The sequence below is a fragment of the Scatophagus argus genome, chromosome 8 (assembly GCF_020382885.2).
Source record: "Scatophagus argus isolate fScaArg1 chromosome 8, fScaArg1.pri, whole genome shotgun sequence".
Taxonomy (NCBI): Eukaryota; Metazoa; Chordata; class Actinopteri; family Scatophagidae; genus Scatophagus; species Scatophagus argus.
Window position 1 is genome coordinate 8,720,852 of NC_058500.1, and position 16,257 is coordinate 8,737,108.

A 16,257-nucleotide genomic window follows, 5' to 3' on the forward strand; every position below is an offset into this window, starting at 1 on the left:
CACATTTGCCTTTTAGTGACACCAAGACCTGCAATAAATATGTCGGAAAACAAACATGTTAGAAAAAAAGAAAAAAGTAAGATGAAATGTGGGGCGTCCAGAATGTAAAATAACAAAATAAGAAAACCTTTCTGTTGCTCAGCTATTGTTGAGAGCTGTGCAAAGATGCAAAAAACAGGAGTGATGTGATCTACTTTCCTAAAGTTTTCTTTGAAAGCTAAGAACCTGGAGACAATTGAATTATAGTGGAAGCAAAGACAATTACAGGGGTCCAAGTGAGAGGAAATAAAGGCATGGACTTAATAACCTCCCTGGATACTTGGTTGTCAAAGGTTGGAGGTGGGTTGGAGTCAAATATAATTCTCTGTTGTCCTTTTTCCTTAAAAGTTCAGCTTTACACTACTGTAAACTGTGTACATCTGTTGTGTCCATACGCTACCTGCTTATGATTATGAACCAAAAAAAGAAAATTTGATTATGAGCAAGACAAAGACGAAGACAGAGGCAGAAACGCACAAAGCAGTAATGAGCAGAGACTGTAGGTGCATTAAATATTTTCTTTGTACTGCTGCACAAAAATGCATGCAGTATGACATGGGCAATTCTTAATGGGAAGACAAGTGCCTGCACACATGCACAAATGCACAGACACATCATTTTTTTGTTTCATGGACACAGGTGCATATGTAGAAAAAAAACACACTGGCTCCAGATTATGAAAAATGATATCTCGCTGCTACGAGCTGGAAGAGTCACCAAGTTCAGAGAGACCCAGATGTGACAAGAGAAGGACTTTCACTTCTGCCTTCTGATTAGTCAGCAGGGTCTCTGTGGTCCCTCCTCACATCCTCCCCTCTCCTTCCACAATCCGAACATATTTCATAAAAAAAACAGCCTCAAATAAAAAGCCTCCAATCCTCAGACCAAATCCCTCTTACGCTGGTCTTACTCTGAGGGGGAAATTGGCTCACTAGGCTCCGTCCTTCTCTTCTCATTCCCTCTTTCTCTCTCTGGCCCAGGCATTTATTTACCCATACCAGTGAGAGAAGGCCCTCTTCCAGAGACTGAAACAGCCAGGCCTGGTGTAATGGAGGGGAAAATGCCATTGTTCCATGTTCCTGTTTCACTTGGGGTACAAAAACACTGCTTCCCCACATCCACTTCTGCAACTCAACTCCACTTCAGAGCCAAGCAAATCACTGGCATGTAAAAGTAGATCAGCCAACGAAAGTAAGTGAAGAAACACAAATGGCCATAAGCTATGCACACAGCTTAACATGTATGCATATATTTAAATGTGCCCACACAAAGGAAACTCCCTGTTGAATGTGCACACTAATCACCCACGCTGCTCTGATGCAGGCAGCCCACCCATTTGTGTTATGACGTCTCATGTGACCTTTGCCCTGCCTTTATGTCTTTGCTAATTGCCCGAGTTTATTCTCAGACATCTTGAGAGACGGAGGAGGTGGGTGTGTAAGAGACAGAGCCACAGGTACGCTACCAGAGGGAGGGAGGGAGGGAGAGGAGAGAAAGAGAGAGAGAGAGAGAGTAGCAAATAAAAGAGCTTTCCTTCTATTTCTGTGTCAAAGTGGAGGAACGGTTCTTACAGTAGAACTCGACTGACAGACAGAGACGCTCTAACATATGTTCCTGAGCTATTTCAGCGAACCACTCACTGCCTGGTTCATATTTAAATATAGATGAATGCTTTTCCCCTTTAATAAAACTCAAAGAGCCCAAAATGTACAACAACAGATGGGCAACGTGGGCAGAGGGAAAAAAGAGTGTCTGTCTTCGTCAAGACTAGACCGTGTCTTGATTAAGGCCTTTAATTGTGATGGAGAGGGCTCAGAGACAAAACCAAAACACAGACGTGGAGTGAGATCACTGCTGAGTCAATCACTGCTTGGGTCTCGCTGTGAGCAGATAGTATCTGTGCGACAGGTGATTGCGCAGGTGATGATAGACAGACCGATAGAGTATTAAAGAGATAACATTTAACAGTTCCATGCAGCATTGTGGCACCATCCTCTCTGAACTGCTGATTCATGGTGGCATACACTCAGAGACTACAAACCATTCATAATACATGGAGAGAGACCCACACACATCACTGACTGTGCAGATCGGATCTGTTTCAGTGATTATCACAGATGGCCTGGATTCTGACTGAATGTTTTTCTTGGGTGCTGTGTGACAGATGGACGATATCCTTAAATTATCAGGGTCTATTCAGCTATGATTTCAATACGAGGTTGAATGGGTATTTCTTTTATTTTAGTGTGGTGTTTTACATGCTTGCAAACTTACAGTGACAGGCAGCTCTCTCTCGCTGGAGCTCAGCAGTCCGTTGATAGTGCAGTGGAACAGCTGGTCATTATGGAAGCTGATGTTACAGGGATAGGAGCCAATCATCACCGAGTATTCCTCCGGCACCAGCTCCAGATCGCTAGGTCCTTTCTGCGCCAGAAACGAACAAAAACACCCATCAGCCGGTCAGTGTCCATCAGGGAGGGCCTGGTTTGAATCGGCACAGGTGACATTCACGAAGACCACTTCAGCTTTAACACATACATACAGTACGTGCAGACACGTACGCATTCACACAAACACGCACGAGCCCAGAAAACGAGCTGCGGCAGGCCTGTCATGCAGCTGTCACACAGAGGAAGCCAGCAGAAAACTCATCCATTCTGGGTGAGAGTTCAGCTTAAAGCAGCAAACATTCCCGCTGCCTCCCTCACATGGCCCGGGAAGTTTCTACAAACAAACCCGCTGACTGTCATCCCTGCCGCTGCCCAAAATAACATTCTCAGGGCCTGTACAGGAGCCCGCTGGCATAAGCTGCACTGGTCCATTTTTATCAATCCAACTCTGTCCTGTGTCAAATCAGGCCCCGCCTCTCAGTGCCAAGTTCCAGTTTAACTAAAGGGGCATTCCACTGATTGTATGCGTAAAGTTAAGAAAGAAAAAAACAGACATATGCTATGTCTTCTGTGGCTATAGAGGGAGTTTCCTCAAGTCTGAAAAAATAATCCTGATGTCACAGTGATGTTATCACGGTTGTCTCAGCTTTGGTTTGGAGACTACAGATTTATAATACTCAGCCTGACAGACATTGACCAGGCAAGGAGGCTCTAATGAAAGACCTTATGGGAAACGTAGGATCCAGTGTTTTCGGAGCTTATCCCACACTAGAGACTAAAAGCTGGGATATGCTGGCTTCTGCGGTTTCCATTTTGACCATTTTTTTGGCTCTCTTTTGTGTAATACTAAATCAGTAGCATACTCCTTTAATGTTAATAGAATGAAGTCTCTTTTCTTCTAGTTAGGAAGTCTCCATACTTAATTTTGCAGTAACAGAACATGAGCCCGTAAGATTGAAACTGTTTATTTCAGAGGACACTCAGACTGGTTGCAGCTTGGTTCTTGTTTTGCACATCATTGCACTCTGCAGTTCGATCACTGCAGCTTAGTCTGAAAAAGCAAGAGACATCAGCTTTTTTTTTTCTCTTTTACATAATTTCGGCTAACCTAGAGGCTTATTTAAAACCAGGTATGATTTTCTGACTGCTTTCTGTCTTGCCCTACACTTCATTTTAGTGATGCTGCAGCATTCCTGGATCTCTGCAATTAGCTTGGTATGTACCATATTCTGCTTGATTTACACTCCCTGGACCAAAACACTTAATGTTCTGTTTTTCTTCAGTGTTTCCACCGTGTAGCACCTTGTAATTGTGGTTTCAAAAGGTGCTTTATAAATAAAGTTTACTCACTTTGCTTCTGAGTAAAATGTATAAGAATGATGGCCTATGAGAATACAACCCAATTTAGATGAAACTGCAATTAACCTTTAAGACTGGCAGTTGAGGAGGTGAGTGAGTGTGTGTGTGTGTGTGTGTGTGTGTGTTTATCCCCAGTGTGCTCGCTTCCTAGCTTTGATTACACCCTGAGGGTCTTGTCCTGTCCCTACTGCAGGATGCCACCCCCCAGGTCTCTGTCAACAAATACTTCCTCACACAGACACAACACAGACACAAACACACACACACAAACACACACACGCACATTTTCACACACTCTTAACATAAAGACACATTAACATAAAAAATATGTTTGAACATATTCTAAAATATACTGTTATAACCTCCATATTCAACACTACATTTTCACACTTAGACTCACTGGACCAAAACAATGGATTCTAAAGGCCAAAACAGGATGAAAGCAAACAAAACCCACCCACATTCCAGCTCAGGTCCTTAATATAGGATCTGGCTGACTAACAAGCTCCCTATTAAACAAACACGCGCATTCTCTCTCAAGTCCCCCCCCCCCCCGCCTTCAGGTCCACCACAAGTGGAACCCATCTTCCTGTAGAAAACAGGAAACAACAGACAAGTCGCCTATGTAGACAGACCAGGCTGAGGCAGCAATTCCTGCCGGGGGCCTCATCCTGACACACACAAACACACAAAGAGGAAACCGCATCATGTCCAGACTTCCCTGTCTGTGCTATTAGCATGTGCATGTCGTACGCTATCGCAGCCGGCAGCCCTTTAAGTTAATGAATCCATGCAGACAGGTGCTTAGATCAGCCAGGCCACAGGAACGTCAGACCTCCCACTGAGCTGACATGGCGCCCTTCCCCCATTCAGACCCCTGACAGAAATCAACACATTTCAGCAGACGGAGCCTTTGATGTGTTTTATGTGCCGGTGGTTTATGTGAATATGAATAAAGGAATGTTCAGCCTTGTCTGCTGTTCACAGTGGGGGCAGTCAGTTTACTGCAGCGGTGCTTTTGGAGGCAGGAAACCAGCAACCTTTAGAAAACTGTTGTTCTATGTAAAATTTGAATCGGGGTTTCTGAAAGCCCACATTGTCAACAGCCAGTGTTTTCTGATGATAGTATCTATAAGTTTGACCGTGAGTGGAAATCAGTGTTTTTGTCAGACTGAAAGCCAGGCAGCATTGGCATCACTGTGCCCAAGAGGAAAAACCGTGCAGTGCAGCTGTAGGCTCTAATTCTTGTTTTGTTTTTATTTTTTTTTTAATGATGGAAGAGCTAGTTGTGATAATTTGTGCTTCACTGAAAAAAAAAAACAAACAAAAAAAATCAAAGTTCATTAAGCTCTATGTCAAGTCTCTTCCATTAGTGTGTCTCTCTTATATATTAGTAAAGCACAATGTAAAAAAAATACCAAGGTAATCATTTAGCTAAATGGCAAGTATGTAATATATCTGTCAAAATTTTAATTCTAAACTATCAATTTTTAGTTTAGTTTACTGGCAATGTCTGTAATTTAAAATTCATGTATGTTAAAGCAACAGTTCAATTGCTGAATGGTTAAGTTGAATCTGGTCAAAAATGTTCTGCTTCCTACCAACCACATGTCAGGTTATACATCTAATCAATAAAAGACCTTCCCGAATGTATCCTGACTTGAAAACATACACAACACATGAGTATTGTTTAACCAACACAACAGTGAGGCATTGATCTGAACTTCCTTTCTCAGCAGTGGCACTTACATTGATGATGAGTGTCAGTGGCTCTCCTGGGTGGTGTTTAATCAGCTTCTCCTTGTTGGCAGTGAAAAACTGAGGGTCCTCCACGTACTCCAACATGAAGTGACCTTTAAGAGCCTCCCCCTCGTCCTCCTCTGCCTCACTGTCGAAGAAGGAGGGGCTGTCACCAGTGTAGAGGACTCCGTTTAGGTAGAACTGGACCGAGGCCTGCTGAGATTGGCTGGATGCGTGCGAAGGGCAGGTGATCATGGAAGTGGAGATCACTGTGCAGTGCTGGAGAAGGACCGAAGCAGAAATGATTTGAATGTTTTGTCTTTTCCATTCACCAATCAGAAGATGAATAACATGATTCACCTGCAACATCAAATAAAACTGTCTGCATATTTCTTGAAGGAATAGTTATGCGAAACATTTTTGGAAATATGATTTCTATTTACATTCTTGCTTAAAGTTAGATGAGAAGTAGATACCGGGGCCAAGTAGTGCCTGTAAACCACACTTACCACTAATAACACGTTCTTGTTTCTTAGGCTGATACGAAATGTGTAAGAACAGCACTATGAAGTTTTACGGGGTGTTATTTGCAGGGCTACTCAATACTTTTGTTTCCATTGGAGTCAGGCTTGTTCTCCCCCCTGTTTCCAGTCTTTACGTTCAGCTAAGCTCACCAGCAGCTCGCTGTAGCTTCATATTTAACCAGCAGACCACTCATCTGATTCTCTGCTAGAAGGCATATAAGCGTAATTCCCAACATGTCACATCAGTCCTGTTTGTGTTTTGAGTTGCTAGGAATGTGACGACGTCATGACACATCGAAAACACACATTTCCTCTTTTGTTCCACTTAATTATTTCATTCTAAATTCCCACAAGTCTGATTATATGGTTGAAAGAGTTGTATACAGTAAAAAAGGAAACAATTCAACTGGTTACTCACCGTTTGTCCAATTCCCTGAACCTGCATGATTGCGCTCTGCACCAGCTCAAAACCCTGGCCTGTCACTGTAATGGTCCTGCCACCACTATGGTACACACACACACACACACACACACACACATACAGAGAGAGTCACATATCTTTTATGACAAAAAGGTGTCAAATTCACACTGGTATACAAATACTTTGGGACACTGCACCAAAACAAGAGAGAAACAGGGGACCAGATAATAATGCAAAACAGTTGGGCTGCAGTGAAAATCCGCACACATGTCTTCAAAGTCGTGCCGCTCCCCTGTCACACACATTCTGTGCTATTTAGAACACAAAAGGGAGAAAACGCTGCACATCAGGACGGTATTACAGTAATGACTTATGTCAGTGACTCTGGGAGGAAAAGCGCAGAGTCATCCAGCTTGAGATGTTTAAGACATTTTGGTTTTAATGCCTGTCGCTCGCGTGTGTGTGTGTGTGCTTGTGTGCGTGCATGTGTGCGCAGCAGTCTACCTACCTGAGGTAGCTCTTTTTGGGGTGGATGAAGCTGATGGTGGGGTTCTTCTCGTAGGTGTACGTGGTGCTAAGCTCGGCACTTTGACAGGGGAGGTTTTCATACTCCACACACACTGCCACTGAGTCAGTGTGTGCCTGCAAGGCTGGAGGCATGGTGCACTCAATGGTTTCATCTGTTTTCCTAAACAACGAGGTAAAAGTCGTAACCACACATCTTGTGATGGATACAAGTGCTCAAACGGGGAGGGAGGAACACTTAGAATCAGAGTTATGTTTACTACACTTTGTCAAATTTTCATACAAGCACTCTTTTGAAATACACCATATCTTTGTAGCTACATTTGCAGCTAATACAGCTTGGATATTTAAGCACTAAGTCTATGCACTTATGGCACTTGGCTGGGTAAAGAAACTACTAATAAGAAGAAAGCGCCATTCAATGCGGCGTCATTGAATGGACAGCTTTAGGAGACATGAAGACTTGCATTATAACTTGCAATTTCCTTATAAAAACTGCACTCAGACACTTGATTCCCGGCCTGGCAAAAACAAGAAGCATTTTAAAATAAGCCATACTCACTCTGTGATGATGCATTCCTGTGTGTTGTTGACCATGACTCTGACTTGAGAGCCAATGTCCAGGTGTTCCCCACCGATGGTCACTCTAGTTCCTCCAGCACGAGAGCCCCTCCTGGGTTCCATAGACAGCAGCTTTGGGACCTGAATACAGATGAACGATACAGCACATGAGCAGCAAGACATCAGATTTATCACTTGACATCTGACAGCTTCTGTCAGTGGAAAAGACAGGGCTTAAACTGTGTTTTGCGCTTGACACCAAACAAAATCTTTCTTCATCCTTTGAGGTCTTCACAGACTGGCTGAGACAGCTGCAGACTGTAACAGTACATTAGCGAGGAAAACTGTGAAGACAGCTTGTGTCTCAGTACATTAAAGTGGTGCTGAAGCCAACAGGCCTTTGGGCCCAAACTTGCAGGACAGCTAAACTGCGGGTAAGAAGCAATAATGTTCATGCATACACATGAAAAACTACACACACACAGTTGTATCTGCACATGGCAACACATATACATATACACATGCACACACACACAAAGGCTCCTCAAAGATGAATATCCCTGTCCAGCCCAGCAGCTAACAGCATCAGCATTCCTGCTCTTTCCGAACTTTCTATCCTCGCCATGAACCTTGCCTCCAGGGGAACCTCTTATCCTCACTGACAGGATTCACTTCCTCAGTGTGTGCAGATAGAGGAGACCTATTGTGTGTTTGTGTGTCAGGGTGGGTGTAAGGAGGCAGATGTTTCCTTCTAAATGTTCGAGGAAGGAGACGTGGTAGAGGCACATATCCTGTCTCCAAAACTGTTTTCCCTTTCTCCCACATCTTCCCCTGAACATCCTGCAGTAAAAACCCCTCTCACACTTAGCATCTCTGAGTTGGATAAGGAAGCCAGAGAGGAGTTCCCACAACAGCATGGTGTAATGTTTGTTGTTCTGGATTTTCTTTATCCTCATGTATCAAGAAGGGCTTCAAGACTGGGGTGATTTCTCTGTGGAATGACTCACAGGCAGAGCCGCTGAAATGATAGACCACTCCAGCAGTGAATTATGAAAAACTCTTTGTCTACAAACAAAAAGAAACAAAGGGCTTACATGGGTATTTCCACTGGCTGAATACTCCAAATCCAAAGGGAGACTGTGTGGGTCGAGGTCTATTAACACAATGCTGGTTAACTCGACCCGGCCAGTGATGAATTCAGAAAAGAGCAAAGGGACATTCCAACAAGCGCCATATTTGTTTTTGCTGGCAGCAAGCGCAGAATGACAATGGCGCTCAGTTGCAGTGCAGATGAACATTTGAAGATTCCCACACACTCGCATTCCTCAAAACGCATCTGTTAACACTCAACTGACACACTTGGGAAGGCCTTCCCAGTGGGGAACAAGGAACTAGAGACTGCAGAAGAAGAAGAAGAAGAATGTGGAAAGAGAGACAGATAGAATAAAAAGCAAAGATCAGTGGGAGGGTGCCTGGAGAATACTCACTAAGTAGGAGAAGCTCTCCTTTGACGCCCCCATCCCGCTCTGATCCACATCCACTTGGACGATATCTATCTTGTCATGTGCAGACTGCCCAGTGACACACACCAGCCTGGAGAATTTAAAAAGAGTGTGACCTCCTTGTTTGGGTGTCAAAACACCATAATCAGAGATCAGTTAACAATAATAAAAAAAAACCCAAAAAAACAAGAAACAAAACAATGACAGTGAATAACAACACTCAACAATACAGCCTATAATTCAATAAACCACTTTTAAAAGATGGCTAACCAATAGAAAGATGAAGATCATGATTATGACTGTTAAACAAAGACACATAATTAAATTTGAAGAATGATGGTTATGAACTAATTAATCAAATCCTAACGCATTTACATATGGAATCCAATAAAGCCTTGAGGTATCAGGAGATGTAAAGTTCAAAGCTCCTCAGACCAGATGTGTCTAACCACAGCAGAGATTAAGGGGCTGCTGAGGCTTGTTCTCTCGCCTCCTGGCTGTGATTAAGCCTTGTGTCATCATTGCACCCTCTACAGGGACGTCTCATATTAATGACACGGTGGCGTACCGAGGCACCGGGATCTACTGTTCTGGGGCCTTGCTGGGATAAATGTACTTGGGGGGAAACACAACCTTTATCACCTCACATGATCCCCCTCCAGCTTGACACCCTGTCGGTTTATTTTGTCAGGTGCCTGGCGCTACAATAGCTAAGAATTCTCAGCCAGTGATCAGATGATTGACAGAGGGATTGTGGGGAATTTACATGAGCAGATGAGCTGTCTTTTATGTAGGAGGACCTGGCAAGACACACGGTAAGATGAGACCGGGCCGGACAGATCTGGGCCTGGCTGGGGTCAGTGTGTCGGGTCTGAGACCAAACAGAAAAGGTGTATCTGAGAGTGTTTTTAAATATCAGGCCCCATGGTAACCAAAAAAATTGTGTTTTAACTGAGCCCACGTTTGAACCACTGCAGGATTTTTTTCATGAGACTGAATAGCTGTTAGAAATATTCTAAAATAACCAACAGAATGAGCCATCTGTTGAAAGCACAGTCTGTATTTCTGCTCATTAATTACAGAAGCGTCAGGTAAAAGGTGCCATCGCACTCAAATTACACTCCTGTCAGTTACGTGCCACGAGGGCGGAAGCACACCTGTTTGCAGAGAATTTGTCATTTCATACGCTCTGATTTAGGAAAGGAAAAAAAAGAAAAAGAGACAACACATAAAATGAAGAACGATTACTCGCAGATTAATGTCCGAGGGAAATAATAGAAATTGGAGCCTCAATCAGCCTGAACCTGTTCAACTGCTTCAGGCCTAACTGGGACTGTTATCACAACAATGCATCACATTAAATCATATTTGCTACTGAACCGTAATGTTGAGGATTATTTTGTGGAAAAAAAGGACATAAATTCATTCCTGGAGGAGCACAGACGAAGGTATGAAGTCAGTCTATAGCATTTAAACAGTGGGCTCTGCAGGGTTAACCAAACCAGATTTAATAATTTTTTATACCACATACAGCAGAATGTAGACTCCTGATTATACTGACAAAAACAGAACAGTTTGATAGAAACCGAGTTGGCATGATATGACTTTATTTTCCAGATTGATGTATTCAGCTCAAGGTAATGCCGTCTGTCTTGTTTTGTCTGAACAACAGTCCAAAACCAAAATATATTCGCTTTACAATGATAAAGGAAAGTAGAAAATCCTCCCACTGGAGAAATGTGAATCATAAAACCTTTGGCAATTTTGCTTAAAAGGATTTGACTTGACTTAAATGATTAATCAGTTATCAAAACAAAAATTTTTTGTCAGTTGATTAATAGGTAAAATGGACTATGGTGCAGCTCCACAGCAGTAATTCCTATTCACATAATACAAACTGGACCTGGATAAGGTGCAGAAAAAAATTACGAATTCATTAAAGTTCATGTAAATTTCTGCTAAATTCAACACCTGCCCGTCATATGACAGCAGCTTTTTTTGGCAGGACTTCCTACAGGTCTGATGGTGCAGACTAAACCTCCACAAAAAGGACTGTGTTGCCTCCTGCAAACATAATCAAGTGTTACAACAATCACCCTTTTTAGATTAGAAGTGTGTGACGTCTAAACACACAGAAAGACTTGAATGAATTAAATTTAAAACTTCTGAATACCTTCTAAGGTCTTTTTTTTTTTTTTTTTTAAAGGAAATTCAGTTCCATTCTTTTTAAAGGTTTTGCAGACCTGCAGATTCCCTTGTTCCTGTATGTGTGTGTGAGCTGAGTGTGATGCTGATGCAGTGTGATCTCAGTCAAAGGACATTCCCAGTCAAAGCAGGCAGAGCACGGACTGACCCCTACTCCACATTCCAGCTCCTCCCCATAGCTGAGACATTATGGGTTTCAGAGGGTGATATTTTGGCTAGTTTTGAAGACGTCTCTCTTCATTTCCCTTGAGTGGATGATGAGGATCATCAACAATCAAGTCTGTACATGTTTGGATGTGAGTGTTGTCTGAGGTGCAGCTAAATGGACAGGGCAAAGGACACTCAAGGCTCATATTAAAATGATACAGAGGGCAGCACGGAGGACCTGAGCCAAAAACCCAGAGAAGCGCTCCAGTAAATGAGGTGTGCCGAGACTGTCTGTGCCATTAATTAAAATGTTGACACTGAGTGAGTGGAGCACAATCTCTCCAGTGCTGCACGTTTCACTTTTGGCACGCAGATGTGAACTTTCACCTCTCAGCACACTAGTCGACACCTGTCTCAACAGCCCTGGTAAATGAGGTCACATGTGCAGGTGTGTGTGTGTGTGTGTGTGCATGTGGCATTTCTGCAAGAGCCAGTTTGAAGTCTGGTTCTTCTGCGTGAGCATATTTTTGTGAAACATGGTTATTTTAAACACTCTTAGCATCTTCAAGCTGCTTTATGGATGTGATATGAAAAGGTTTGGATTTTGTGCTTCTAAATTAATTTTATAAGAAGGGTAAGAATAAGAGCTAAATGTTTAGGTTGAAAGTAAAAAAAAATGGTTTAAGTTAGGGGGATAAGATTGAAGCAAATCTAGTCAATGGGAGGTCCCCATAGGGATAGAAATATAAAGATGTATGTGTGCTCGTGCGTGTGTGTGTGTGTGTGTGCAAGTCAAATGTGCTGACACTGTCAGATGCACTGACGTGTTATGATTTGTCTGTGCCACTTCCAGCAACAAGGATATGCTTTGCTGTCATAACAGCCAGCCTCGGGAGCCAATGAGAAATGACGACATGAGATGAGAACACCCTGGGAGTGAAATGCGATTCGCTGTTTTGAACATGTGTGGTTTTCTGGGAATGTGTCAGGCAGCTGGAGTGACAGGTAAGACCTGCAGGTCACCCTCGAACTGGTCTCAGTACAATGATTGGCTTCAGTGGAGCAAGACCAGATAAACATTTCTATTCAAGGCACATTACAGATACTGAATGGAAGTTTGGATGTAACTGTAGAGTTACTGACTTCCACTGAGCTCTGTTATGCCTGTGTCAAAGCGGGGTCCTGCTGTCTCCATGGTGACAGTGTGATGGTCCCTGAGCTACGGAGGAATGGCATTGGAGTCATTTAAAATGAGAAGTGTGCTGCATAATAATATTTGTGAAAATTAGGCTCATGAATCCATGAAAACTAAACCATGCAGGGATGGTTGATGTTCTGTTTTAAGGGTGATGGACACGTACAAGGAAGATTTTACTATAGACCTGTGAGGGAAGAAGTTTAGTAACTTATTTAAAGGTGGTTCTTCTGGGGTTCTCTTTGAACAAAAGTGTGCTTGCTTTTTACTTCCTTTCCCTTCTAGCCCTGTTAAGTAACAGATTACCACTCTTTTGTGTAATTATTTGTTTGAGGCTGATCTGGGATCAATAACATAAAGTTTGCTATTCTGTCTCAATTCAACTCACACATTTTCATATGAGTAAAAAGAGTACTGAATCAATTTGCAACTCAGCCACCATCAGTACGGTTGGCATTAGGGTGTGTTATGTTAGCAGCTGCTAATGTAGCCCACAAGCTAGTGGGTTATAGAGGTCTGGCAAATTCACTTCTTTCTAAGACCACATCACCAGATTTTTTCTTTTTCTTTTTCAACCTCAACAAGTGTTGTCACTTAAATAAATTCACCACATTTAGCCCAGCTCCTGCCGCAAAAAAGACTTTATACAACATGTATTTTTAACATACGCAGTAGTGCTCCCCGAGACTTGTAAACAAACTTTGATGTGTAAGATCGACAGTGTTTGCCTTTAAATATATAATAACTCCCGTATTACAGGTATTTAAGATTTTTAGATTTTTTTTTAAAAAATGTACCCTTTAATTTCTTCATGTTTTTCTCTGCAGATAAGGTGAGTGACAGCTAACTTCCTCTATCCATTAAATGCAATAAATCAGATAGCTCTGACTGTACTGTCTGAGGTTCAGGCCTGGCTTTACACTATGCTCAGGGCTGAAATTTCTTTAGGGTTTATTAGCTGTGAAAAATCTTTCAATCACTTGTTCCAATCGCTGACAGTCTCTATTTCTCTCTGTCTGCTGGACCACTCACTGAACATGATCTCATCTCTTCCAGTTTGTTGTTGTTTTGACAGTGTAGGTGAGGTAAAAATGTAATTAAACAAGTACAAGGTAATTATGAACAAAACACAGCCTCTGGACAGCGCTGCGCAAACACTTGACGTAAGGCGATATCTGCAAAATTCTGAATCATATTCCAGCTATACGTCACAGCACTTACTCTTCAGAGATAGTGTAGAGCTCAGGCAGGAGAGTGCAGGGCACATCTCCAATAGAGACCTTCACCGCTCCAGCCCTCCGGCCCAGGTTCCTGCCCTGTACTGTCAGCAGGGTGCCTCCCTCCACCGGACCCCTCAGGGGAAAGATCTGACAAAGACAGAGTGAGGTAAAGAACAGGGAGAAAGAAAAGCCTGTGAAACCCCTGTAATATGCACAATAAATTATAGCCCATAAGTAGATTACCTCCCTAATGAACATGACACAGAATTAAGAGAACGTAGACACGGCCTCTGATGTTGACATGGAGTGCGGCACACAGAGAGATAAGGACAAGTGGCCTGTGTTAAGTGTTCTTCTACTGAAGACTGAAGTCTAATACAATAGACACACGGTTTAGGTATACACACACACACAAAGCAGACTCTTAACTGTGCCAGTCTGAGACTCTTCAGCCTCTAATCCTCTATAGCACATGCAAATAAAGAGGAGGCTAAGAGCCCCCTTCACATCCCACAAGAGACAGACAGAGTGAGAGAGAGAGGGCTGGAGAGCACAGCAGAAAGGTGGATGAGTGGGGAGGCAATTTAGGGAACTGAGTGTGGAGAGGAGAGTGAATGCTGATGGTGGTGGTGAGAGAGCAAAGCCTCAACAGGGGAATTAATGCACAGTGCTATTCCCTTTCATCTGTTTTCCTGTCTCTGCTCTGTCAAATTCCTTAGTCCCATTTCTGCTGTTGTTCAGAGGCATACTTAGATGCATCATTTCAGTCCTCGCCTTTGGTCTCTTAACTTTCCACTCAGAAACCTCAGAAAGAGAGGAGACGACGGTCACATCTCCAGTGACCACGAAAACACAGCTTCAGAGATAGCATCTCCAGCAGCTCCAGATAGAAGCAATCTACCATCATATTGCCACTGTAGCGTGGCTAGCCCAGCAGCTTGCATGCTTTTCAGAATGACCCCTGGCTGTGCCGAGGTCGGTGTGACCCCTCCGCGTTATTAGCCCGGCTCCGGCTCGATCAGGAACCGAGCTTAAGAATGAAAACAGCACTTCTGTTTGGTCTAGGTGAGAGGGTGAGGTTTGGCTCTGCATTCAGATAATCTGAAGCCTGCAAGAGTGACAGCGCGGAAAAATAAACCATATATTTCCCAGCTAAAAGGGGGGGAGGCTGTTAAGTAAAGAAAGAGTGTATTACTTTTAATATCGTGTGAAAACAAACTGTTGGAAACTGACCCATTACTTACAGTATTTCTGTGGGATCTACACCACAGGAAATGATGCAAATGTTTTTGTGGTTACATTAAGCTTTCGAATATTAAGTGTGACCACCTGTCACACATATGCTGCATACATTTACTTTCACAAAAACACATACCCACATTCTTTCATACACATATAATGTAGAAACACAACATCAATGTGTGTGTGTGTGTGTGTGTGTGTGTGAGTACATATGCACACATACAGATAAACACACCAAAGCACCCACCCGTCTGTATTAAGCCGAGCAGTAAGCAGAGTTATTTATTATCACTGTGCATCTTATAGCACCTAGTGTGTCTCTGTGGTGCCATTGAGCATTGACATCAACATCAGCTGGCATGCTGTTCATTTACACCTCTTACAAGTCTGTGAGTCTTGATTTACAGCACAAACTCTGCCAGACCTCCAGGGAGAGATCACGCGGTGTGAATGTGTCTCTGCAAAAAACCTCCACAAGGAATGTTAGATAGCTATTAAACATTTGAGGACTAAATTATTCCACATCTTTGTATTCCAGTCAAAAATTATTCCACGTGTATTGCACAAATGCAAACTGCACCTGATAAATTATCTTGCTGATAAAATCCGTATCTTTTCTTTTTGTTATTTTTTTGTTTTGAGTAGATTGGCCAGAGCTTTCATCTTCCTCTCCTCACTCCAGTTAGTCTGCATCACACTAATCAAGGAGGACGCGAGGACAAAAACAGGAAAAGGCTTCTCACTATACTGCACCCTTCTCCGCCCTTTCTCTGTCCAAACAGCTCTCCATCCTCTTTCCCAAACCATTCCTGTCTCACCCAGATTCCTCTCTTCTCTTTTTCTTTTCATGTCGTGGATAAACTATGTTCTGCGATTCCTGTTTTGGTCACCGAAGTACTTCTAATCAATTTTTTTTTTCAAACTAGCCCACACATAGCATGAGAATAAAGTGCCTGCAGTGATTATAAATGTCTCCATTGTCTTATGTCACTGCACTGAATAGAGAGCATTTTTCACAATTAGGTGGTGTGTGGCAAAGTTTAGAGAGTAATGAAATCCTCCCTCGTATTATTGATATTTTAGTGCTAGTATATTGTGATAGAGATTGCATGTGACAAAGAAGAGCAAGAAAAACACGTTTCATTATTTTAGTGGTACACAGAGTCACTAAGACTATTTGACAAAGA

At 42.7% G+C, this 16,257-nt stretch overlaps 1 protein-coding gene across 1 annotated transcript in view; it reads right to left on the bottom strand.

The window, feature by feature from the left end:
* Positions 1-16,257, bottom strand: part of plxnd1 (plexin D1) — a 59,694-nt gene that overhangs the window by 17,558 nt on the left and 25,879 nt on the right. The window contains exons 13-19 of the mRNA XM_046397391.1: positions 13,830-13,975; positions 9,047-9,152; positions 7,561-7,700; positions 6,982-7,161; positions 6,471-6,555; positions 5,538-5,807; positions 2,314-2,463 (exon numbers count right to left, since the gene is read on the bottom strand). Coding sequence (XP_046253347.1) covers positions 2,314-2,463; positions 5,538-5,807; positions 6,471-6,555; positions 6,982-7,161; positions 7,561-7,700; positions 9,047-9,152; positions 13,830-13,975 — 1,077 coding nt within the window. The remainder of the gene's footprint in view (positions 1-2,313; positions 2,464-5,537; positions 5,808-6,470; positions 6,556-6,981; positions 7,162-7,560; positions 7,701-9,046; positions 9,153-13,829; positions 13,976-16,257) is intronic.